Source organism: Stegodyphus dumicola, chromosome 2 (genome assembly GCF_044657685.1).
Source record: "Stegodyphus dumicola isolate Sdum_Otavi_A_Nest chromosome 2, ASM4465768v1".
Taxonomy (NCBI): Eukaryota; Metazoa; Arthropoda; class Arachnida; order Araneae; family Eresidae; genus Stegodyphus; species Stegodyphus dumicola.
In genome coordinates, this window is record NC_140769.1 from 81,703,965 (window position 1) to 81,731,709 (window position 27,745).

The following is a 27,745-nucleotide window of genomic DNA, read 5'->3' on the forward strand; positions in this document are numbered from 1 at the left end:
CTCTATCTCTGGAATACTATGACCCATCTCAGAAATTCTTGAAACATTAAACAAAATTTAATTTAAACATTAAAAGCTATTTAAATCATGAAAAAGCATAAACGACTTTAAGAACTACCATAGATGCTTTTCACCTTTTTCTGCATAGGGGTAACCAATGACGTGTATTGATAGTGTTATTTATTCTGCATAGGCCTACCTTTTACATTCTTTCGGCACTTCAGCGTATCAAACAGCATGTAGTTTAGAACCAATATAACAGTCAAAACATTCTTTTATTTAATTTTAGTATGAATTTATTACTATGTAAGCATTAATAACAAATGCTTAAGAAAATATACAACATTTTCATAAATGATAAAACAATGTAAGAATCAAAGAAACTACATGGTTACAGAAAATCAGTAACAAACATTCATGCAAGGCACTAGGCTTTTTGCTGCTTTCTCTGCAGATACTAAACTTAACCAACCTGTTTGCAGCCTGGCAAACTATGATAATGTTCGGTAACATACAAAATGTTGATCCCTTAAATCTAGTTTTGAAAATTTCACAAAAGTTGCATCAGTTAACATATTGGGATCTATTTTAAAACACTGTGTGATCACTACTAATATGCGTTTAATAGTATTTGCAAACTTGAATTTATAAGAGTATTAAAAAAATAATGCATACCAAAATATTTTTGAATAATTGACTCGATTCACAGTTCCAGCACAATAGTAAAAAGGTAAATATATTTTTCATATGGCAAACATAATTATGTGATATATTTCAATAAAAAATACACAATTTAAGTTTTTATTCTGATGTTATGGGGGAATGGTAAAGAGAGAGAAAATGGACTTTATGCCCAAATTAGTAAATTAATACAAAACCCTGCTCACAATTAAATTACTTGAGGTATTAAAGCTTTCAAAAATTACAAGATTACATAAATAGTTATATTATATACAGCTGCACATATATATAATCTTGAATGTCTAGGATGTTTTTTACAATGATATGTTAGCTATGTCCCTCAAATTTCCATTGTGAAAAAAGAAAATATTTCAAAATTTTGTTTAAGAGTTCTCAAAGTAACATTTTTACTTAAAAAAAAAAAAAAAAAAAAAAAAAAAATCCAGTATGACAGAGATTTAAATCTTGTAATACTGACAAATACTTCAGGGTAAATCCATTGACTGAAAATCTAGGCTAAAACTAGAAGAATTTAGTTGCTTTATCTACTTCATTACTAGTAGCCTGTAGATGAAATATGATTTAATATTACAGTAGCACATATTCCTCACACCACTGTAAAAAATTTTAAATTTTAAAAGAATCATCTCAGTATACATAATCAATTATTATTTAGAGCTATGAATAATCACCTTTATTATCCTTTATTATTTGAAGCAACAGTCTCAATCACCTTAAAAATATTTTAAGCATTATATTTTAAATAAACAAAACTTTAATTTGAAATTTTTCTTTAATTTTAGCTTTAATAATGCACTAGAATGATACACAAAAATTTATTATATTTAAAAATATGCTTATTAATATATAAAACATTATAACATTTAACAAATGTAAATAATGAAACATTTTTTATTGATGTTATTGTGCTAATGTGAGGCTTAAATTTTAAATTTTCAACTCCTTTAAATCATGCAATTTTAACCAAACCTAACTGCTTTTTGTTGCATGTTGTTTGTTATGATGTAAAGCCGAGCAGTTCTTACCCGTCAAAGCAAGAAATTCATGGTTTAGGGAGAAAACTTCCATTTCTGGTTTAGGTAACTAGCACAATTAATGATGATATTCACAATCCGAAGAATTAAATATCGACTACAGCAGACACTTCCACCACAATGTGTACTTGCAAATAAGGGGAAAATAAAATAAAAAATAAGTAGTTAATGAATAGCACCCCATTACCTTACTTTGCTTAATACTATTTTAATAGAAAAAAAAAAATCTAGATCTCAGGCACTTTAGTTGCTTTATCACTATTTAACACGTAATACTTCTACTTGTGTTTTTGCTTTTGGAAGGGGGTGTCTTAACGAGAATCACAAGTTTGTGTAAAAATATTCAATTTTGTACACAAATAAAAATGACTTCAATTAAAACTTTTTATGACTAATTTTCTGTTACATTAACAATACATTAATAACTAGGTAAATGCTATGTGGATAACTTATAAAAATCAATTCATAAGTTTCTTCAGTTCTTCTTGAGCTGCTGCTCTTTTCTCCTTCTTACGGCCTTTTAATAATTTGTCCCTTTCTAACTCATTTAAATCAGGATTAATTTTTGTGAAAACTCCTGTTCCAAAAGTGGTAGTACCATCTCTCAGAGTAAATCTCTGGCCTGATTCAATTACCATTGGTTTAATGAACTTCAATGTTATCCTGAAAAAGCAATTGCATCTATTTTTACATAGGTATATGCATTTATTTAAAAGAAAACAGAAAAACAACAACAAAACAAACCAAAATAGCAGAAAAATGGTGATTTATCAGTTTTGTTTCACACTTTGTTCTCTACTAAAAGAAATACTTTTTTAATACAGGAGTACGTATAACCTTTTCAGGCAGAAAAGATACCAATAAATTTCATTTAAATTATGAACTTCTCCGATAGTAGCAAAATTTTTTATTAGAAACTTTAACCCTTTCGTGGGCCGTGGGAAGATTACTTCCCACCTACATGATCCTGGGAAAAACACCTGTGGAAAGCGTAAAACACACTATAATATATTGGCTTTGGTATTAAAATGTTGGGAACTCTTAATTAACTCCAGTATTGTGCTGCCATCTGTGTTCAATCGATTGAAAACAGAATTGCCACACGTGTTTTGAAAGTTCGAATGCATTGTGTGAGATCTGTTCCACTGAGACACCTGTTTTGATTTGACATTTGCATTGCTATACGATTCTGCTACATATGTAAGTAAAACACTGTTTTTATTATAATAACGTTCTCTTATTTTGCATATTTCTGCAGTAACTATCTAATATTGAATAATAAATAATGGGTGAAAAGTGAAAATGCTATTGCATCGTGTATAAAAGCCACGTGCAATAGGTATGTTGGAAAAACTGGAATATTTTTTAAAATACATTTGAAAATATCATTCAATTCTACTGAGAAAGAAAAGGATTATTTTGGCATGATTTTTACCGAGGAAATTTTACAGAATATTGTTGTCAAAACTAATATGCAAAGCAGCCTAAGAAAAGGAAGAGATTGGGTCATACCACAAAAGACATTATCTTGAACTGGAAAGAAATCACATCAGAAGAATTGAAAGCATGGGTAGGTATGCATATACTCATGGGCATACATCAATTGTCTGAGCTGAAAAACTATTGGGGAACAGACCCTATTCTCAATGTTCAATCAGTAGCAAGAATAATAATCGCAAAGAGGTTAAAAAAAAAAAATACTAAGACTTTACATGTAAACGATAACAGCACAAGTCCATGTGGGCAACTTGGGCATGATAAAGTCAGACCAATCCTCTCACATCTCAACGATTCCATACCTAAAGTCAAGTCTCCGAACCTTCGTCAACATTATGAATAGATGAATGTATGATAGCTTTCAAATGGAGAACTTCATTGAAGCAGTATATGCCAATGAAGCCTATAAAAAGAGGTTACAAGGTGTGGTGTTTAGCAGACTCTAAAACTGGATATATTCAAAAATTTGAAATTTACTGTGGAAAAGAAACTTCTGATAATAAGGATAAAATATGGAGTTTAGGGGAAACAAACTGAACTAACGGAAGATGTGAAACAGACAGGTCATCTTATAGTCTATGATAATTCTTTGACATCTTTTAGACTTGCAAAAAGTCTACTTATAAGTGGCTGTTTTCTTTGGGGACTGTGAGGCCGCAAAGGAAGGATCTTCCACCAATGCTGAAGGCTAATAACAAATTACAAAGAGGAGAATCAATGTTCCTAACTAAGGAAGGTGTTGCTGCAATAAAGTGGATGTACAAAAAGGCTGTTACACTGTTGACTACTGCACACAATTCAACGATTATTACATCTGTAAATCGTACACAAAAGGACGGTACTAAAACAGAAGTACCTTGTCCTAAAGCTGTTGCGGTATATAATGATATCATGGGAGGGGTTGATTGTTTCGATCAAAGAAAAGAAAGATACCAAATAGGAGGAAGATCTGTAGAATGGTGGCATCGTATTTTTGATTTTCTTATTGATCTTGGCATCGTAAATAGTTTTATACTGTGGCAAGTAAACAAGAGAAACAGAAATTTAGACCAGCTAACATTCCATATCGCATTAGCTCGTCAACTAATAGACGGATATTCCTCGAAAAAGGAAATACCGTCCTGCTAGCTTCCAAGCAAAAAGGTGTGCAGCTCCGGATGATATATACTTAGCCAATGTGGGAAATCATATGCCAAAGATGGTTTCCAACTATAGACGATGTAGAAAATGTAGCACAAAGGCCCAAGAAAAGAGGACCCGATATATGTGTGCAGTATGTAATGTACCCTTGTGCATTGCAATATGTTTTTCATCTTTTCACGGCAAATAATCGCCTTTAAATTGAATTTTCTCTATGACCATAAAAGGTCCCGTGGGAAGTATACTTCCCACCCCTAGAATTTAAATGTAAACAAAAAATTTGGCAAAATAAAATATATTTCCTTAAATGCTATTGTTTAGTTGATAAAACATAAAAAAAGGGGAGAAAATCAAAAGCGAAATAAATGGCCCACGAAAGGGTTAAGTATGTTGTTAAATGCAAGACAAATTGCTCAATATACTTGATACAGATTGAGAATAAAACACAAAGAAGTTGCATGGATGCCACGTACTGGTGAAAATATTAAATTCCTCAATATTTGCATATAAATGAAGCATTTGTAATAAAAAAAGCACAGAAATTTTTATTATTTAAAGGAATCTGATACAGGTACAGATAACAGAGCAATACGGTTTGCCATTTGCTTGTGGACAGAAGAAACTTAAAGAAACTAAGCATTTAATCAATTTTGGTTTTGACAGTTGCAAATTCTCAACTTTGCCAATTATCTGAGCTAATGTAGACCGGGGCTAGGTTGGGTAACACAGATTGATACAAAGAAAATTTTAATGCTATTGCCTTATTGCACATACTATAGGGAATTTACTTGCATACATGGATCCATGCATGTATACAATATTATACATATGTATGTTCAAATGTACAGATGCACATATAGAACTAAATATGGAATGTACTATAAACTTGAAAACACTCTACCTGTAATACAAATGAGGTACTGTATAGAATATTTAACATATAACACATTAAAAAAAAATCAGTAACAGCCTTTTATTTCATTGTGTTGCTTCATTTTCTTCCTACTGTATTGCCTAGAAGTAATGTTGTTTGGTGATGTGTTCGTCTTGCTGTTCAACAAACAGCATTGCCTTTTTGATCACATTCAAGCCAACTCTGTGACTGACCTTGGTTTGAATAATTCTCATGTTTACAGTGGCCTCATCAGACAGCTCATATTGTTCATCATCTCACATCTGATCATAACATCTTCATTCGTTATTGCCTCTTTGCTTTCAACAACTATTTTGTTATATTCTAGATCTTCTAACAGCTAATAGTTTTGCTTTAGGTTACCTAAAATTCTTGTTCCAAAGACTGATTAAGAGGTGTAAAGATTAAGGTGTAAAAACAGCCCAGGTATGTCCACTAACCAGCTGAGGTGGTGCAAAAAATTAAAATTAATGGATTTTTCACTGAAGAACAAAAGAATCAAGGCTGCCGAACTCAAACATAGTAAGATCAGGTTCTTAACTCTATGGTTTGAACTACTGCTCAAACCTAAGTCTACAGATTGTTTACCTTTTGAGCAAGGCTATTTTAACAACTTTTTTAAAATTTATTGCAATGGATTCAGGTAACATGGAACCTTGGCCAACCAAAACTCAGATAATCAAGGTTCTACTGTATTAATTTTTATTACCTACTATTATATATACATATAAATTCATTTTAAAAAACAAGTTTATATTGACAAAATAGGCAAAAGATTACAAAGAAAGTATATAAACACAATAAGTAATTAAGAAGAATTTTTCAATTATTTCACACTTTTATAATTCACAAAAATATGGAACATCAAATTTTGCTAATAATATATGATGCACTGTGTATATTTTAACAATTATATAAATCTTTTTATACAATATCATGTACTTTTTTTAGCATTAAATAAAGGTAGAAAATATGGTACTTGCCCATACACCTCCTCATCAAGCTCTCTTGTAGACTAAGTATGGACTACTTTTTTGTTGAAACAGATTCATATACTATGGTAGACATGGCTTTGGCTAAATCTTTGTCTAAACTGACATGTCGGCTAAGTGGTTTTTAGTTAAGGGGGGAAAATCTTTGGTTTCAGTAAGGGGAAAGAAAATTTGAGCAGTGGGAAACGCAAAACTGTTTTATACGGAAAGTAATCAATGGAGCGGAGCAAAAATGAATGTAGTGTGATCTGTCAGGGAAAATAGAATGAAACAAGAAAAAGTTCAGCTATTAGAATTTTGGAAGCACTGGGAAGAACTAAATTGGAAAATTAAAGCCATTAACAAAGGAAGAAAAATTATTGTTAATGTAAAAGGGTTTAAAGAAATCAAGTCCATTAAATGAAGAAGCTTTACAAATAATTTTTGCAAATCCAAAATATGATTAACTGTCCTGCTATGATTAGCTATAAAAATTTCTTTATTTCTCATTTTCGAACAAATGATTCATGTTCTCTTATGAGAAACGTCAATGTTTTCTCAGTTTGATTGATATTATGTCAAACCGCATAATATGGACACTCCAACTCTTACAGATTCCCTGCAATTTCAAGAAAGTCCCTCAAAAACTACAAGGTTGTTTCTAAATGAATATCGGGGTTTTTAACGCTTTGTTTGTCACATAAAACTTAAAATCACAATTAATATATGAAATGAAAGAGCAACTCAAACAATTTTGTTTGATGGTATGTGCACGCGCCAGAAATAGAACATGCGCATACAATAGTAGCAAAAATGGTGACTAGTGAACAAAAACCTTTTTGTGTTCTACAGTTTGCAGGGACCGAATCTGTAGTTACTGTGCAACATGTGTTACAGATTAAGTTCAGATGTGATCTTTCAAGTGATAACATCCGTAGATGGTATTACCAGTTTGAAAATACCTGCTGCCTTTGCAAAGGAAAGAGTACAGGACGACTAAGGGTTAGTAAAGAAAGTGTTGACTTCATAACGGATAGTGCGAGTTAGTTCATTAAGGATTGTGTGTATGTGCCTCCACTACCACCTGACTCATCCGACCTAAGAAACAGGATTGAGGCAGCTGTTGCAACAATTCCACAAACACTAATCAATGCTTGGAAAGAACTGAACTATCCACTTGATGTGTGCCATGTGATAAAAGGTGCTTACACTGAACTCGTGTAACCTTGCAGGTATAATTGTTTGAGCTGCTCTTTCATTTCACGTATTAATTATAATTTAAAGTCTTACATAATAAATACTACAAAGCGCTAAAACCCCGATATTCATTTAGAAACACATTTATGGATTTTTACTGAAGGAGGATAAGGGAAATGATATGCAAAATGGAACTGACATTCCTCCGACGATTGACAAAATACTCATGATATCATGTATCACAGGTTAAGTTGATGCTCTTGTTGATTTTGAAGAGGAACCAATCATAGTTCAACAAATTAAAATTCTTTCCAATTACGTATCCAAAAGTGAAAGGCACGTTTATCCTGCCGGGCCAGTTCAGTTATATTATGGGGAGGGGGAGAAATAGCATCTGCCTCTTTTGAATTGTTATTAAATTGGAAGGTTTCTACGTTTGTAAATTATGCTGCCTCAAAAGGAAGAGAAGTAATTAACCTTGAGCAAACAATCTTCAGGTCAAAGTCATGTTGGTCAGTTTCATTACAAATATAAATAAAGGATGCATTTAAATAAAAACAAGCTTACAATGTTCACCAGAGAAATCTTATTTGCATTCCTCTATTAAAATTTATCTAAAATACTTGCATGTTCTTTCACAAATATTTCATTACACATCACACTGGAATGATTTCTTTAAAAAAGCAGCAAATGGCATAATTAATTACTGAATGCCTTAAAACAATATAGGATCATTTAATCAAATCTGAGTTATATTCTTACATGCAATATGAAATTAAACTTACACAGAATCTTCGCCAGGCATAAGCATTTCTTTTCCTTCAATATCTATTTCGGCAACACAGTCCCATGTTTTAGAGAAAACAACAGCTCTGTTATGTTTCACTACAGGAATTTTACGTCCCCCTTCTGCCTTAGTCATCAGGTAAACCTAATATTACAAATACAATATTAACTGACTATTTAAAAAACTTTGCTACAATGAATGTTAAAGTTCAATGCATGAGCTTAATTTACAAAAGGAGTAAAACCTATTTAAAAAATAATTTACACTTAATTTAAGAAGTGCTTAAAAATTTACATAAGAGTTTACTTCAAGATAAAATAAAAGATGTTTAACACTGATGAGTGCTAAAATTGGTAACTTATTTTTATGAGATTAAGCATTTAAAACAAAAAATGATTTTTTTTTCTTTTAAAAATTACTTCCAATAATAACTTAAAAATAATGGGTGGTCAGTCTTTTTGTGCAACATGACAGGAAAACTTAATCCCAATCATGGTTTTCAGGAAGGGAGGGGGGAAAAATCATGGAATAAAATAAAGTATTTTGAAGGAAAACTAATATTTCTTACAGGAAATGCATTAAAATTTGGTAGTTTTATGGTGCAACCATCAGCAATAAAACATATCTAATCTCACCTCATACTGAAAAATATGATAAGGTTTATTAATAGTATGTAAAAGAGAAAATGAAAAAACAATATGTACAAACAGAAGATATCTTAATTAGCTTATTTTTGGATATAATAAATGTAAGCAAGTACCTCCACCCAAGTCAGAATTACTTACACTTGGGTATATTACTGCAACTGTACCATTTTCTACAAATGTCTTCATATAACTGTCTAATCACTCTTTAGTCAGCCCTTGGTTAATGACTAGTTTGGTAAATTTATTTAACAATGATAACCAATATTTTGTAAAAGTTGCAAATTCTACAGAAGAACCTATTAATATCAATAAAACTCTAAATTTGTATCCTTAGAAAACACACAGGTATCGTGCATTAACCACACTGCTTTTGTAAAAGCTGCAGATTTTACTGAGGAATCTATTAGTATCAATAAAAGTACTAAACCTTTATCCTAAGAAAACACTGAGGTCTCATGCATTAAACATTTTGACGTTAATACTTATGAAGAAGGATTTATAAAGAGGAACTTCATTTAAGGATAATTATGAACTTTTTTCAAAGTAAATTTTATCATTTAAATTAAAAAAAATTGCCTTGAATAATTAAATAAGTATTTTCACCTTTTCACGGATTCAGTTTCAGATTTATCAGATTGTAATGCTATTATGCACAGAATATTTGGACTAATGATGTGTCCGTTCATTCTAAATCTTACACAGCCTCATATCCCTTGAGAAAATGAATTAAAAACACAAACCAACTTTTAGATGTAGGAATCAATCTTCCTTCTTGTGTGGCAAACACTTTTCTTGCGATATTAGCACAGGAGGATTTTTTCCCCCATATGCTTTGAAACATAGTGCATTTTAGAATACTACTACTGGAACATCAGCATTTGACCAACATGATGAAAGATGCAATAATTTATATTAAATCCTCCTAATATATCAGAAAACGCCTGTACTTAACAAAAGCTTGATTCAGATATCTACCTAAACACATCTTCTGTAAGAAATTTTGGCAGATGTGAATCCTCCTTTTCACAACTGGTCATCCCATCCATTCTGCAATTCAGTTACATATAGTTGGGCTTCCAGATGCCCATATTCGAGTGGAGAACTACGTTGTTCAGAATTTAATGTCTCTAGGTGCCGTTGTTCTTTCACAATGCGAGAATCATACATACATTCATGCAGATTTTTCATTATTTAATTTCTTCAAATATCAGGTTTTAACAAAAGTTTCCTGCCACTGCAAGTATCACGTATGCAAACAGTTCGCGTTGGCATGTTTAATCATAGTTTGTCAAACGATTTGTGGCATTTAAAAGAGAAAGACTTGCTTTAGAACAATGTATTGTGAAATTTGTAAAATATATCATCAAGTACAAGGTGTCTGAAATGGAATTATCACGCTACAAGATTAGAATCATCATTTACTTCATTCTGTTGAAAATCATCAGCTACATAATGTCAACAAATCATGTGTACAGCTTTAGGTGCTAATGTTGTATCATATGACACTGTGAAGATTTGGTACCAAAAGTTCAAAAACATGGACTATGACACTCAAGAAACATAGAGCTGACTGATCTGAACCTACTGATATTGATGATGCCATACTGCAAGAACTTGCAGAAGATCAATATGCAACCACTCAAGAGCTTGCTAAAGAGTTAGATGTTAGTGTCATGTTCATTAATTGTGCTATGCATTGCATAAACTTGATATACAAGTTCAAGTGCTTGGTGGCGCATGAGCTGACTGAAACAGGTACGGACAGACACGTTCAGACCTGCACTAATCTGCTCGAATATAAATGCAAGAACAAAATTCTGGACTGGATTGTCACTTTTGGTGAAAATGCCATGAGAAATACTAAAAAGTGATTCACTTCAACAACACAAGCCAAGGGACTGCCCTGCACCTGATGAGCCTAAGTGCTCTTTGACTAACAAAAAGATCATGCTTTACATCTGGTGGGACTACTGTGGTATTATCCACAAAGAATATCTGGGAAAAAGTAAAACCCTCTGCAGTAAGGTTCTTCACAGGTCGTCCGAAAGGAGGTTGATCTGTTTTTGGACTCGCAGCCACCAAGTTTCTGGGTCAAAAGCTTTGAAAAACTACCAAAATGTGGGCAGAAAAAATCATAGATTTGGGTGGTGATTACTACCTGCACTACAGGTACTGCTTTCATGTTTTTTCTTAACTTTATTAAGAACGTTTTATGGCGAAAGACTTTCGTTATAACCAGATATAATGCAAAGCTCTAATATTTGGTGTCAACAATTTGAAAACTTATTTAGACTTTCACAATGAACCAATGCAAAATGCCAAAATGAAATCAATAGCTTTCTGAGCTAAAAATTTGTATTTTGACCAATTAACAATGTACAATAGCACAACAGGATACCAAAGCGTATATTAGACTTTCTTTAAAAGAATTTGTTACAGTAATTGAGTACAGATGAATCACCTAGATAATATTTTACCTTGTAATTTCCAAATATATGGTTCTGCTTTCAAACCGTACACATTCTAGGCCAGCTTTAGATAACTTAATAAATAACATACTATTTTCTAAATTAGAAAGAAAAAAAGCAATTGATTTTGAAATATTTAAGCGTAATGGAGCATCATTTCATGTTGCTTCTCTTACAAACAACCCAAATTCATCCAGGTCTAAAGACCTTAATGGTCTAGTCTTTGTTTGCAGGGCAACTTGAAGAAAGATATGCAGAAATCTCGTCTAATTGTTAATTTTCTAAGACACTAACCAGTGACATACATCACATATTCCTGAGCTGTTTCTGCTGTCCACACAGCTTGGTTCGTTTCCAAGCAGTGCTCATTCAGCAGTTACTATGAAACATTTTCTGCACTTTTTTTGAGGTACATGTTGCCATTTGGAGTTGCTGCCCAGCCAATATGGTGGTTTGCGATGCTGACTGCCATACTGATGAACCCAGGACACCTATTCTATGATCACTGGATCTAGAACACGTACAATATTGACTCAAACTGGTATTGTCTATCGCTTTCAACTTTACTGAGAAAAGCATTCTTTGGTCCTCGGTTGATACGCGGTTGGGTCCATTTGATTTCATTGAGAGGGGACAAGTCTTTAAGAAGCTTTAGATCAATCATAGTACAGACAAGTGATGTAGTTTATACCATGCAGCTTAAGTTCTAGGAATATTCATTTGAGGGAGTTTCCTCATTGTTTCGCTGTGAACATGTCACTGGCATAGCTAGAGATAAATTCGAGATTTGCCACTCGAAGCAGCCCTTGAATTTACCAGCCTTCTTGATATACAAACAAATAACTAAAAAAATAAAATACAGGAAAATAAATTTATGTTTGGTTTTGAAGAAAAATTTTAATTCTAATATTTTAAAATTTTGTATTACTTTGTAGTTCCCCCCTCAATCATAGAAGTCTATATCATTGCTCCAGTTCCTATAATGGCAGAAAGGATTCTTAAATGCATAAACATTTATAGCTTTTAAATATTTCTTACATGCAAAATAAGCAGTTTTTGTTCTAAGGTACTTTGTAAGTGGTTTTTATTTAGAAAATTCGTTTCACAATCAGCAGCGCTTACAATAATTGTGAAAAAATTTGCAATACTATTGCAGTGTTTGGAACTTATTCTGGAAATAGCATTTCAAAATAAACAGCAAAAATTTAAAATGACCACCCTTCCATGTAACATGAGAAACTACTTCACTAGCAGTAGGCTGATTGACTGGCAGAAAAAATTAATTTGCTAATGATATGATCCACAAGCAAAAAACAATAAAACAGAAAATACCTGAAATTATGACAGTTATGTATAACTTAATTAAATGGTACAAAAATTAGGAGATATGCTATTAAGTTATTTTAATCTGGCATTATTTGATGCATTTATAACCAAACTAAGAATACCAATGAATTTAAGCTTATAATATAAGAGATTGTTAGTTATCCTATCCAGTTGGCAAATGGGAGATCTGTGGTTTTAATTCCGACATAAGCCCATTGATTTTTCACATTATGGATGTGACACAAAATTGAACTTAACAATAGCACTCGAACTAAAATGCGAGTCAAATTTGGTCAAAGAAAGCTAATGGCTTTCCCCAGTCATCCTTTAAGTAGGAAAAATGTAAAGAGTTATTAAATTCCCCCATGCGCACTCTTGTCATGTAAATGGTTAACATATTCAACTGGCAAATGGAAGATCTGTGGTTCAAGTTCCGACAAGGGAATGGTTAAATCCTGTTCCCGATTGAATTATTTATTATCAGAGAAATATGTTTATTAAAACAATATTTTTACGATTATTCATTTACATGGCCACTTGGTTTCTTGACTAATCTTTATGAAATTATCAATTGGAGAAAGACTAAGCCACTTTATTTTCAAAGCAAAAATATTAGCTAACCAATAAATAATTGCAAAATTCTCCTAAAATTTTCTCTCGCTGTGCAAAGGAATAGCAAAATACCAATATATAAATTCACATATTATCTGCGCATATGATTGTCAAATCCTATTACAAAGTATGGGATAGTCAGCACTTTTGTAAAATATAAATTCGCAACCAGCTAAGTTTGCAGATAAAAATTATTTTTTTAAAAAGAAATAGATTAAATAATACTATTTCGTGAAGAAACCCTCAGTCTTATAATACACTTTACAATTTAATATATTAATAATAGTCATAGTAATGTAGTATCATCTTGCTAGAAAATCTTAGTACATAAAAATAAATTATAGAGTAATAAATTAGATATAAAAACATTTTGTAGGCAGATATCATTTTAATCAAATACCATAGTTTGAAATCTACTTCTATTTCTGTAATGCATTACTATTAGTAAGCCTCATTTATTACATGTCAAATGATCACTATCTATTTTTAAAACTCGTGCCTTTCTCACTGTAATCATTTAGTAATTTACTAGTAATAAGTAATGAATCAATTTGAAAGACATATTTTATTTCCATGAACATAGTGAAATATGCTCACTATGTCCTTTAAAGAGATTCATTATTTTAAGCACTATCCCTAAGATAAGGATAGTGCTGACGGATTAACTTCCAATTCATTGCGCGCCGCGGCGTTAAAGATTAACAAAGGATATGCCTTTATCCGTTTTTTGCAGCAATTCCACTTTTTGTTTAATGAACTTCGAAATATACTTTCGCTTTGTAGATCCTTTATGTATTAATAAATATATATCAGAAATTCTATTTGACATAATCGAAAGTTCAAGCTTACTTTTATAAAATTGCTCTAACAGTCTGAAAAAAATAATAAGCCGGATCCAATTCGAAGATTAAGGAACAACGCAATCTGCAACATTAACTGAAATAGATAATTAGATAACTTTAGCTTAGCTTATACCGTCCGTTATACATTAAACGCGCACTCGTAAACGTATTTTGCGCATGCGCACAAGCATATTCGCAGACGTAAAGGTCTTACGCGCATGCGTCAACTAGACGCATGCGCAGAAAGTTTGATTTTTGGTTCGGATTATAGATCATTCCAGATTATGGGTGTCCAAATTAACGACTTTTGACTGTATTTCCTTTCCAGTACATTCCTATCTTCTGAGTTCCAAATACTCACTCAGCTCAGCATTCCAAATACTCACTCAGCTCAGCATATGCAAGCAAATGCATATTCTCATGTTTTTGATAAATTTGATGTCGATTTAGAGATCTGCACTATATTCTTCGTTTAAATATTAAAAAAAAAAAAAAAAAAAAAAAAAAAAAAAAAAAAAAAAATTAACTGCAAAAACATATACAGAGCTGTGATCAACTTCTACAGCCCATGCCTAATTGACGATGAGGCAACCATTTTCCTTGCGTTTTCAACCAGTTTCATACTCGCAGAATAAGTAGTGTTGACTGAAGCTGGTTTTAGCCATCAGAGACATCTGGTGGCCAGCAAACTGAAGAAGACTCTTGTGGCGTTGAACAGGCAGGCGTCCAGGCCTGAATCCTGGAGAAGCCTTGGACATCTGTAAGAAGAATAGTGTCTGTGTGGTAAGGGGGCACTCAAAATACTTGGCCAGTTGAAAATCCTCTCAAAAGGTTGGAGGTAGGAACAGAAGGGTAGGAGACCCTTGGACCACCCCTTGTGGTGTTCTCCCTAAAAATTTGGACAGAAATTATTGTTCAGTTTGTGCGTTGGGACTATACCTGTACAACCAACGGTGACTTTCTGGTGTACCGCCTTTTGCTTGTAACTTGCGATCTGGTATAAATGTCATTAAAAATATGCATAATAAAATTTGTTAACTGTCCTGTGATTTTAACATTTACATGACAATTGCAGTGCTCTATACTGCACAAATTTCATAAAAAACACATTTTTTAGAAGGTAATTGATTTTTATATGCACATTTGTGTTTAACCCTAGACTACATATATGTTTTACAAGAATAAAATTATATTGTTGGAGGGGGGGAAGACATCCCTCAAAAGGCAAGAGGGAAAAATTCCTCATTTGTTTGCTTTCATTAAATTCCTGTCAGTTTTCTCACAAATAAATTCTTTATCAGCTTAAAGGCTGAGAGTGAGAACAACAACTGGAAGAATAGGTTAGTGACAGTTAATAACAATATAAAAGTCTCAAAATAATAATAATAATAAAAAAAAGGCTATCACATTAAAATATTACAGAGAAAAAATTCTTACTTGTGCCTCGCAGAAGTCATGAGCTTTAACAGTACCTGGTTGGCCCAACATCATGCCACGACGAACTTCATCTCTTTTCACTCCTCTTATCAATGCCCCTAATTGGTCTCCAGCTTGGGCCTCTTCTAATGTTTGTTTAAACATTTCAATGCCTACAATTCAATACAATACATTTCATGAGTGCCGAGAATTCACATGCTTAAACTCTAAGAGCATGATAATAATAGTATATTTTTTAAAATTTTACATGCAAAAAATTTCAAATATAAATAAATTTAATTACTACAGGGAAATAATTTTTTCTCAGCTATAGCTCGTAATACTAAATACAGAAATTTCACCAATAAAATTGCAAAACCTATTATACTCACACTGCAAAATGCTACAGGAATGGCATAATAGAATTTTGCTATCATGTAAAGATGTCATTATGCCACAAACTGAGATAAGGCTTATGCTATAATAACTGAATGTTTTCAATTTATCTTGCCATGAAACAGCATAAACTGAGACAGAATTGATTTTTTTAGTACGTTAGCATGGAAACATCAAATGTCTTGCTGCAGTAAAAGTGCATTTCTCCTCTTGCAGATACAGTGGATGGACAAAAATATGGAAACACTTTGTGAAATGCATGTTTGAAAAGAAAGATTGATTTTAATGAAATATTTAGGTGGCACTGGCGTTTTTGACTACTGACGCCACCTATACAACTTCGTAAATGTGCTAAACAGTTCAGTTGTTGCCGGAGTACTGTTATGTAAGGTTGTCATTGCATTATGTCAGAGTTAACAGACCTTCGAACGTGGGCAAATTGTTGGAGCACGTATGGTAAGTGCTTCCCTAAGCAAGGTAGCCGAGGTGTTTAGTGTTTCAAGAGGTACTGTATCGAAGATTTATTCCGCATATTTGAAAAGCGGGAAAACATCATCTGCTAAATCACAGCGCAGACGAAAGTGTGTCCTGAGTGATCGTGACAGACGATCATTAAGGGCAATTGTGACGAAAAATAAGAAGACCACAGCTGCAAAAGTTACTGCTGAAATGAATGTTGTGTTACCGAACCCTGTGAGTACCAAAACAATTAGAAGGGAGCTTCATAAACAGGGAATTGCTGGCCGTGCTGCAATTGAGAAGCCACTCATCAGTGATGCTAATGCCCGTAACAGGAAAAGGTGGTGTTTAAGTCATAAAGCCTGGACTATAGAGCAGTGGAAGCGAGTAATATGGTCTGACAAGTCTTCTTTCACATTGTTTCCCACTTCTGGCCGAGTTTACGTCTGGAGAACGCCATCTCAAGCCTATAATACAGACTGCTTGTTGCCAAGAGTGAAACATGGCGGGGGTTCTGTTATGGTTTGGGCAGCCATATCATGGTTCTCTGCTAGCCCCATGATAACTGTGTCAGGGCACATGACTGCCAAGACTTATGTGAACATTTTGGCGGATCAAGTTCATCCCATGGTACAAACTTTGTTCCCCGATGGTGATGGTGTCTTCCAAGACAACAAAGCCCCTGTTCACACAGCTCACATTGTCCAGGACTGGTTTTCTGAGCACAAGGATGAGTTGCCCCATCTCCCCTGGCCACCACAGTCACCAGACTTGAATATTATCGAACCTTTGTGGTCTACATTGGAACGGAAAGTGCGTTCTCGTTATCCACCGCCAACATCGTTATCTGAACTTGCCACCGTTTTACAGGAAGAATGGTATAATATTCCCTTGGCAAACATACAGGAACTGTATTTATACATTCCGAGAAGACTGCAAGCTGTTTTGGATGCCAACGGGTTTCCTACACCATATTAAGCAAAGAAACATGTTTTTTTTAAGGTGTTTAGATATTTTTGTCCAACTCCTGTACATGTTTAATAATAATAATAATAATAAAGGAAGAAAATTTAGTATTCATGGGAGAGCAGCAGATTACAGCACATATCAAGTACATACACAGTAACATTTCAGCGAATGGCTATGGTTTAGATCTTAAACACTTACAGCTTTTATTAGTGCAATAGTCTTAGGAATAAGAAAAGTGGATATGGCAATAACAGTACTCTATAACACAGCGTGCATACACCCTAGAAAAAGACAAAAAGTTTAGGTGTTTTTGTGTCTAGCCAACAAGCACAAAGTAACTTCTCAGATATAAAAACAATGCTGGGAAAAAGAATGCATTTTCCTGTGAATCCAATAAGTCTTCCCAAAGCAATCTAAAAAGGTTTAATACAATGTAACATAAGAACTATATAAACATGTATTGAGTATAACTTGAAATTTTTATGAAAATTAGAAAATTATGAAGTACTATATTAATACCCATTAATATTAGATTATTATAAAATATAAACATAAATACCTGTTATTACAGCTTCCAAATGCTTTTTATATCCAACTATATCACACTTCATTCCCTTTTTTATTACACCCCGTTCAAGACGACCAGTTACAACTGTACCTCGGCCTAAAAAAAAAAAAAAAAAAAAAAAAAGTATAAATATTCCTTGCACTTACTTCAGCAGCTTAAAAACACCTGGCAATTTATTTAATTAAATTTACCACTTTATTTCAGCTTTATGACTTTTCAAAGATTAAACTCACATACAAGAATAATGAATTAAATCTCATAAAATTTGTCATCACATTCTATTTTTTCATGTGTATGTAATGGTAATGTCTATTTTTTTAAATCATCAGCTTTCTATTTTTTTAAAAAAGTTGCAACTCAATATTTAATATTAGAGAGCTGAATTTATATGGACAGACTGCACATTGCTGAAACAATAATGATTACAACACTCAACAGACAAGAACAACAAATTTAGCAGTCAATTATTGTACAGTCAAACCCCACTTTGACTTCAAGAGATCAAAAAAACACGTCTGATTACATTTGATTCACATCTGATATGAAAAAAAAAAAAAAAAAAGGGGGGGGGGATTACCTCACAACAAAGTGTAAAACTTAACTGATGCATCTAAAACTGGTTAATATTGTCACATCTGAACTGAACAGTACTCCACTTCAAAAAAATCATATTAGGGTTTAATTACAATTATCAAATTTTTTGCATGTTCTTTTCCAGTTTCACCATACATTAATAATTTCAACCATTTCAGCAATCACTAATAGATTACTGGAATATAAAGAATTTTGGCAAGCTGTCCTGCTTTCAATAAATTCTCAGATTTGTGAATAGAACCCTAAGAGGAATTTTCTAAACCAAAATTTTTGCTTAGAAAAAATAATATTTCAGTCTTTACAGCATCTAAGCAATTACTGTTTAAGGGTTTTCTATACTCTAGTATAATATTACCCATTAAATTACATACACATTGAACAGTAGGTTCAAGAAAGGAAGCTTACACAAATTTAATTAAGTTTGGGAATACTAGGTAGTGCTGTTTTTTACCTTCTTTTAGCCCCAATACTTCAGGCCGAAAGTTTACAACATCAAATGTTTTTGTTTGTTTGTGTAACAGAAAAGTGATCATCTATTTGATAGTTTCTGAATTCTTTGAGTAAATGTTCTTACATCTTCTAAAATGACATTTGGCAAACTATCTGCTAATTTCATCAAACCAATGAAAGCATTTAATTTACATTGCAGAACAGGCTAGATATAATTAAATTTGATGAAGACAGAGTTCTTTAATGATAGCATTTTTGGCATATAATCAACCCATTCTATACATGCTTCTTTTCAAAATAAATTTAATCTTTTTTAATGGATTAAATGATTACAGCACTCCTAATACTTTTTGCAGTTTCTGCACCAATGAAACAATAACTGTTGATACAATGACACATTACATACTATACATAATGATAACTATGTGTACATGCAGTTTCTCAAATCTGGAACTCCTGGATTTGAGAAAGTAAAAAATTTACAATTCCGACTATACCACACATTGTACCATATATTCCAGCTGATATATTCACAATCAACTCTTAATTTTTTATATTATATATAAATTTATTTCTAATATAAACTGCGAAGTAAATACATGAAACTTTGGCATTACTTGAATAGTCATTTTCTTCTAGTTGCAGAATTAAATTTTAAATTTTTTTTTTTTTTTTTTTCTTTTTTTTTTTCTCCCAACTACTGGGCTCTACAATCAGTTTTATTCAATCATGCACACCCCTCTACTACAGGCATGGCTAACATAATAAGTTAGGAGCTTCACAGGCTCAGGCTGAATATAACAGGAGTGTATATGGATTTTTTTTTGTACTTGGACCCCACACATATACCAAAGACCATAAAGAGTTTCTTAACATTTAAACGTTATAACCAATAATGAATAACATACAAAGTTTTATGTATTTTGTATTTAATTTGCTATTTTTAGTAGAATTATAATTAAAATTGTTTTATACCTTCGTGCAATGCAGCATGAGACTTATTTTAAGAGAAAGCTATGCCAGCCAAGTAAAAATATAGGAGCATGCACATTTAATATTTAACAGATATCTCATAATTCTACTCTTCTGCTGTCCAGAAATCTCGAGACGAAAAGAGAAATTACCAGAAGCTTCTCATGACTGATTAAAAAGCTTTAAAAAGCTGAAGAGAAACAGCTCAGTTGATTTGTTTTAGTGAGCAGTTGTCGTTTACTTAGCTGATGTAATTTTGATCAGATTAGCTTTCTCTGCACTTTGGATCTATTTAACGTTTTAAGAGTTTAAAATATAGCTATTAATTATATCGTGTGATATTGTGATATTATATGAATGTCTTTGAGGAAAAATCGTACATTTTTGTTATTTATTCTTTGTTATATATTATTGTGATAAGAATAAATTTTATATTTTATCAGACTTGTGCATTCAATCTTACGAACCCATATGCACGCAACAATGTAAATACTCTGGATCAGCGGTTCTCAACCTTTTGACTAATGCGTACCATCTAAACAAAAACTGAAAAACTTTAATCCCACTACTACATTTTACAATGATTATTTTTCAAATTCTTAATAGAAATATAAAAAAAAATGATAAATTTAATGATGAAATTTCAGTTCAAAATAGAGGAAATAAATAATAATAAGGCATATTTATTCTATTCGCTTGGAACTTAATAATAAATACAATTTATTTTTCCACTCATAATGATATTTAACTAATTTAAATCTAAATTCTGAACATTTTCTAAATTTTCATCATATATCAGTTTTCCCATAACAGATATTGCAAGCAAAGTAATTTAAGTAAAAAAGAGGAACATTTCTGAAATCAGAAGACAGAAATTTGATTCATGCAGTCATCCTTTAACAGTAAAAGCTTAACTACCCGCATACTTGAAAATTGGCGAATATTCGGACAGTTGAGCGTAACTTGAAAAAGAGGAGCGGAGGTGGGGGATAGACTGTAGCCGTTCTTTAGATTTTTCCGCTAAATAAATGCTTTTGACATTTTGATATGTGCATCATATAAAAACAAACCAACGGAACAGAAAAATATTCTGCTTAGCAAGCACAGTAAAACTTTTTTAAGTGTTCATAAACAAATCTCGGACAAACATCAAAATTAATTATCTCTACAAAATATCTGGGGTGTTTTTCATTCTAATTTTCAACAGACTGCATTAAATTTCCAGAATAGAATCATTCCTCGCTTGGGTTGGTAGACCACAGAACTTTTAGTCCTATTCAATCCAGTTTGGAAAGTGACCAAAAAAAAAAAAAAAAAAAAAAAAAAAAAAAAAAAAAAAAGTCCGTTGCTTGTTTTGCAGCGAACTGTAACAGTTTCAACATTCGAGATTTTGCGGAGAAAGGGGAGAACCTCCCAGCCTTCGTACTGTATAATGTATTGGCCAAAAAAATGAAATTATTTTGACTATTCGATTACTTTCCCTTTATTTAAGCCATTCCGAATATTATTAATTAGAAAGCTAATCTGTGTTAAAACACAACCATTTTTGGAAGTTTACTTATACTTCAGCAGTTACTGCAACTATGTTATTATAAACATTCATACATATGCTCATAATATAAGCATAACAATTATAATAAACACGAATATGAACTGACAAAGCAGAACGAGAATGCAAGACTCATGAAGCGGCTTTGCTACAAATCGAAGGACTGCTGAGCTATTTGGAAGAACAAGACGACACGGAGTTGGCCGAGAAACATTTGCTACAAAAAATGCAATCTCGGATCAAGAGAAAATGCTTCCAAAGCAAGAAGCAAACACAAATGACTGATTGCTTCAAAAAGGTGTAGTTTTACAGTTATGCTTTTATAATTACATAATACATTACAGTATTAAAACAGTACATATGTATTAATTTTTCTGTGTATCCTTGACACCTCTCATAAGTACAAAGCACTTTTCTGTTTTCATTAACAAAATGCATTTTAGGTTAGTTTTGAGTGATATACTAAAATATTAAGCGTTAGTTAAACATTTCCTGCTGTTTATTTTATGTTTTATTGTACATAAAATGATTTTTCAAAGTTGGAATGACTGTTTTCTCTTTTGCTATACCCGTTTTTAGCTTTTTTCGAATTATCCGCGGTGGCCGCGCCACCCAATTGAGTGGATAATCGGGAGTGTACTGTAAATCGATCCACTCTAAAAAAATTAATGAGAAACTATTACCTTTTTATAGAACTTAATTTCATTTCCTATTAAATACATCTATTTCTGTTACTCCTTTTAAAAGCATCATTTATGACAAATTTTGTTGTGTCTATGGCTAAAAGAATATTTGTGAAAATAAAAACGGTTTATTTTGCTTAAGTCCATTAGTAGCTATTGAGCTTGAACAAAGGCTCAATAAATTTACGAATGTTAGAGAAAAAACTTAAACAGGATGGTGGAGTATTTAATTTTTGAATGTAATAGTTAAAAACACTTTGTTTTTTAGTGTACCACCGGGTGAGAATCACTGCTCTGGATGCAACACATGATATAGATAATAAATACATGAAGCATTAATACAGAAAGTTAAAAAAGTCAATATACACAACAAATCTTATTTTAATATAAATCTATGTTTCAATCAATGAAAAGATGAAAAAGAAAATTTACCTGTTATGGTATGGACATGTTCAATAGGTAATAGGAAGGGTTTATCTAAATCACGTACAGGTGTTGGTATGTGCTCATCTATCGTGTCTAATAATTTTAAAATTGAATTTGCTCCTTTTTCAGGATCTTTTCCCTAGACAGACAATATATTTAAGAATTTTTTCCTTACAAATACAATCTTAAAAAAAAAAAAAAAAAAAAAAAAGTTCAAAAACCCAATATTTTACCTCTAAAGCATATAGAGCAGAACCATGAACAAAAGGAATATCATCACCATTGTAACCAATTTCTGTCATAAGTTCTCGAAGTTCCATTTCTACTAATTCTATCATTTCTTGGTCTGCACTGTCAGTTTTATTGATAAATACAACAATGTGTTCAATTCCAATCTAAATAAAAAGCCATGTATATATTTTAAGTTTGATACCAAATTAAAAGAGAAATGAATTGATGAGAAAAAGAAATGAATTTCTAATCAGTTAAGCAGTTATTCAAACAGAAAACTTCCCGTAAATATATCACAAATATACATAAATACACTAGTTATTTATTTAAGTGCCATGCTGTTTATTAATGATCAATGATATCTCTCTTCAGACTGTGTCAATAATTTAGCATTCAGCTTTAACAAACACATCAAGCAGCAGCATCTTAAAATATTTATACTACGCTCCTTTTTTGGTGCTGACTATCTCATCCTAGCAAGTTTTCTCCATCCACTTGATTAGCCTTACATCTCTCGGATTAAATTTTATTCAGTTAAATGTTAATATTAATGCTCAGTGGTAGGAAATAAAAGAAGTAATGTGCTGCGATTAAAATTTTTATTTTAAGTAATGGCATATTTGAAAATAAACATTAGAAAATTAAAAAGAAAAGAATAATGTGGTTGAAAGTTTAAGTTAAAACTATTATTAATATTAATAAAGATAATAAAAATTACCTGAAATTACTTTTAAGGAGGTTTTTGAAAGAACTATTAATTTGAAATAATTTTGCAATGTATTTAAAATATATCCTGGAAAAAATTACATCCCTAAATTATGATGAATAATCCCAAAAATCATAACTTACAACATATTGTCTGACATTTTTCTTTCAATAACATTTTTCTCGTGAGATTTTGTATTTTAGCATTTGTAAGGTTTTGAAGAGAAATATTAGCATTGGTAACATTCCTGCACATGAAATGTGAATTTCGTATTGTTTGATTGAGCATTATTGCATGGTGTAAATATTAAGATAAAGATAACTGGCTCTGTGTTTGTTTAAAAAAATAAATTAACAATACAGCAAAAGAAATTCAGATTTAAAGAAAATAATCTAATTTTTGATGGTATGTAACGGTTTCAAAATTTAGTTTTAAAATGTTCGATAAAGTCTTAAAAAACAAAGCAATCAAACAACAACTCTGTTTGAAATAGGCTTTACTTCTGAAAATTTAATTAAAATTTACTTTTGACATACGCAAAGCCAAATGACTATTTGGCTGAAGCCAGATTGCTTTGCTTTTCAAAATTTAATAAGAATTAAAATTTGCTAATTATTAAAAACACATACACAACATACAAATACTTTAGTCCAATTTTCTCACATTCTGAAACCACAGACGAAAGGGCAAATTACTAAGCTTGTATCAAATACAAATTTTAATGTGTTTTACTTTTTACCGCACAGAATAAAATGAAAACAGAAAGTAAACCTGTTTTGCAAGGACTAAATGTTCCCGAGTTTGAGGCATAGCTCCATCAGTTGCAGCAACAACTAAAATTGCACCATCCATTTGGGATGTTCCAGTGATCATATTCTAAAAACATGAATTTTAAAAAATTACATATTATATTTAAGGAAATATGCAATCAATTATTAAAATAATTCAATAAATACACAAATTACAGAAAACCAGAATAGAAAGGTAAAAGAAGATTAGTTACAAAATAACAGAACTGTGCTAAAATATTTTAATAAAGCTTTCAGGCATCAAATAATGATGAAGTTCTTTCTGTTCGAAATATTTGACTTCAATATACAATCAATTTCTCTTTTATTTAATTTTACAATTCCCTAGTACTGGAAGTTGTCAACAAGACTTGCAATTTCTTTTTTCTCCCAGAAGAAACATACTATTGAGTTTTAATAAATGTTTCCCACCATCGCAAATATCGTTTGAGCAAACAGTTCGTGTTGATGTGCTTAATCGTGTTTTGTTAAATGATTTTTGGCATTTGAAAGCAAGAGACTTGTTTTAGGACATTGTGTTGTGAAATTTTCAAAAAAATATCATTATCATTAAGTATAAGGTGTCTGAAATGGAACTATCATGCTACCAGATTAGAACTATCACTTACTTCCAGTTCCATTGCAAAAAATCAACTACAGAATGCCACCAAATTATGAATACAGCTTTAGGTACTAATGTTGTATTATATGAGTGTGAAGGTTTGGCACCAGAAGTTCAAAAACAAGGACAAAGACATTCAAGAAGCAGAGCGTTCTGGCTGGCCAACTGATATTGATGAGGCCTGCCTGCGAGAAATTGTGGAAGAAGATCAGTATGCAACTACTTGAGAGCTTGCTAAGGAGCTAGACGTTAGGCGAGGGCCTGCAATAATCTGCTAGAATATCAACGCAAGGACAAAATTCTGGACCAGATCGTCACTTGTGATGAAAAGGGGATTTACTTCAATAACTCAGGCCCAAAAGGGAGCTGGTCTGAGCCCAAATTTTAATAACCTTTTAAAACTTATTCAGAAAAAGATAAATAGCAGTTAACTTAAACTATTCATTACAAAAATTAAATTGGCTTATCAAGAAATTTGAAAGATATCACACTGTTTGGGAATAGTTATTGTCTGGTGAAAATGGTCAATGTTAAATATATTGGTAAGCGTAGTTCTTGTTATTTACTCATTTTACAAAGGGTGTAATGCTTGGGGATTTGTCACATTCTTTACATTCAAAACATCAAAAAATAATTTTCCACTCAAGTACTAGACCTTTTTGGGGGGGGGATTAGTAATGAATATATTTAGTTTTATTAAAATCCTATTACAATATGTTTCTGAAATGTCACAGAGTGCATTACATGACTCAGAAATGGGCAAAGTTCAACACAATACTGTGAAATTTTTAGTAAGCTTATTAAAACAAAATGTGATAAAAGCAAGAAAACAACAGATGCATTTCTATTGTTTTCCAGTATTTATAACTATTAATAAAAATTTCTGAAATTTTATATTTAGAAAACATGTTTTGAAGGATTATTTAAAGGGCATAAAGGTCAAAATAAAACTGAAAAATAATCTGTCTTACCTTTATATAATCAGCATGGCCAGGGCAATCAGTGTGCCCATAATGCCTTTTATCTGTTGTATATTCAATGTGAGCTACATTAATCGTAATGCCACGAGCACGTTCTTCTGGAGCATTGTCAATATCTTCATACTTTTTTAATTTAGCTAATTTCTTTTCAGCAAGCACTATTAAGAGAAAACAATCATTAAAAGAAAAGTACTTAAATAACACCGAATAAAATACATACACAAAGTAAGTTGTTACAAAGTTGCTTCGTTTTATGTGATAATACTTTCTCTTTAATTCAATAAACAGACATAATTTCTTGTTCAGTTACAAAGTTCCGCCGTTCAAGTCCCGTAATTGCAGTGCCGAGAATACCGGCTAACTTGTCAATCGAAATTTTTTCGTTTTCACTAACCTCTCTGTCACCTTCTTCATGTCTTTATCCATTTTTTGCGGCAATTCCACTTTTTGTCTGATGGACATCGAAACATACTTTCGTTTTGTAGATCCTTTGGGAGCTCCAGCATCGGAAATTCTATTTGACATAATCGAAAGTTCAAGTTTACTTTTATAAAATTGCTCTTACAGTCTGCAAAAAATAATAAGCCAATTCGAAGATTAAGGAACAACGCAATTGTCAACATTAACTGAAATAGATAATTTTAGCTTATACCGTCCAGTTCCAACTTCCAGTTCATTGCACACCGCAACGTTTCCCCCACATACACGCAGAGCAGCGTGAAATTGATAAAAAAGATTTCGAAATGGTTAGATAAACAAAGGATATGCCTTTATCCATTTTTTGTAGCAATTCCACTTTTTGTTTAATGGACTTCGAAACATACTTTCCCTTTGTAGATCCTTTGCATATTATATTAGTAAATATATATCAGAAATTCCATTTGACATAATCGAAAGTTCAAGCTTACTTTTATAAAATTGCTCTAACAGTCTGCAAAAAATAATAAGCCGGATCCAGTTCGAATATTAAGGAACAAAGCAATCTGCAATATTAACTGAATTAGATAATTTTAGCTTAGCTTATACTGTCTGTTATAGATTAAACGCGCATTCGTAAATGTATTTTGCGCATAAAGGTCTTACGCGAATGCGTCACGCAGAAAGTTTGTAGCTTTGAGGTCCGGATTATAGATCATTCCGGATTATGGGTGTCCGAATTAACGACTTTTGACCGTATATATTTTTCAGCATAAGTTTTGTGGCAATCTAATGTTCGACTACGTGCGCAGCCAATCCACGTCATGTAATTTATGTAAAAACTGCTAGCGCAGCAGTGAACTCGCTCACTTCGCCCTTAGCTGCAGCATAGGATGTTTGAATTTTAGTTTAGTAGATTTTGTTATTCGTTCTGTTATTTCAGTTGTGTTTAAAGTTATGGTGTGTGTGAATAAAAGTTATGTTTAAAGAAAAGGAGTCATGTCAATTCAAGAATATACACCAAGTACATGACCACCATGCCACCATAATATGGTAACCCGGCGTCTACAACCATAAAATGGCGATCCGCCTACTCGCACGAAGCTTATACTGGTTGTTCATTCAAGAGTTTGGTTCCAGAACTTTTGTGTTTTTTTCCCTTCAGCCGCTGACATGGAGGAAACTGCAGCCGTCAAGATTCCAATTTACAATCTGATTGACCCGGCATTGTGGGTTTGCTATGTGTGAAGCAACTTTTGCTTTAGCTGTACCGAAGCCTATTACAGATTCAAAGACAAAATTTAACTACTGCGTCGCTCATTTGCCACCGGAAATTGCTGCGTTGGTTAGAGATATCATTCTCCGGGAACGTACAGATGCTTC

General features: G+C 32.2%; 1 protein-coding gene across 1 annotated transcript in view; it reads right to left on the minus strand.

Annotated features, from left to right (window-relative positions):
• Window positions 1-2,106: 2,106 nt before the first annotated feature.
• The window catches only part of LOC118195159 (uncharacterized), a 56,814-nt gene continuing 31,175 nt past the window's right edge, over window positions 2,107-27,745 (minus strand). Inside the window, exons 4-11 of the mRNA XM_085810820.1 lie at window positions 25,937-26,103; window positions 24,327-24,431; window positions 22,852-23,013; window positions 22,625-22,757; window positions 17,936-18,040; window positions 15,574-15,725; window positions 8,240-8,385; window positions 2,107-2,399 (exon numbers count right to left, since the gene is read on the minus strand). Of these exons, the coding sequence (XP_085666946.1) occupies window positions 2,195-2,399; window positions 8,240-8,385; window positions 15,574-15,725; window positions 17,936-18,040; window positions 22,625-22,757; window positions 22,852-23,013; window positions 24,327-24,431; window positions 25,937-26,103 (1,175 nt within the window). The 3' untranslated portion in view covers window positions 2,107-2,194. The remainder of the gene's footprint in view (window positions 2,400-8,239; window positions 8,386-15,573; window positions 15,726-17,935; window positions 18,041-22,624; window positions 22,758-22,851; window positions 23,014-24,326; window positions 24,432-25,936; window positions 26,104-27,745) is intronic.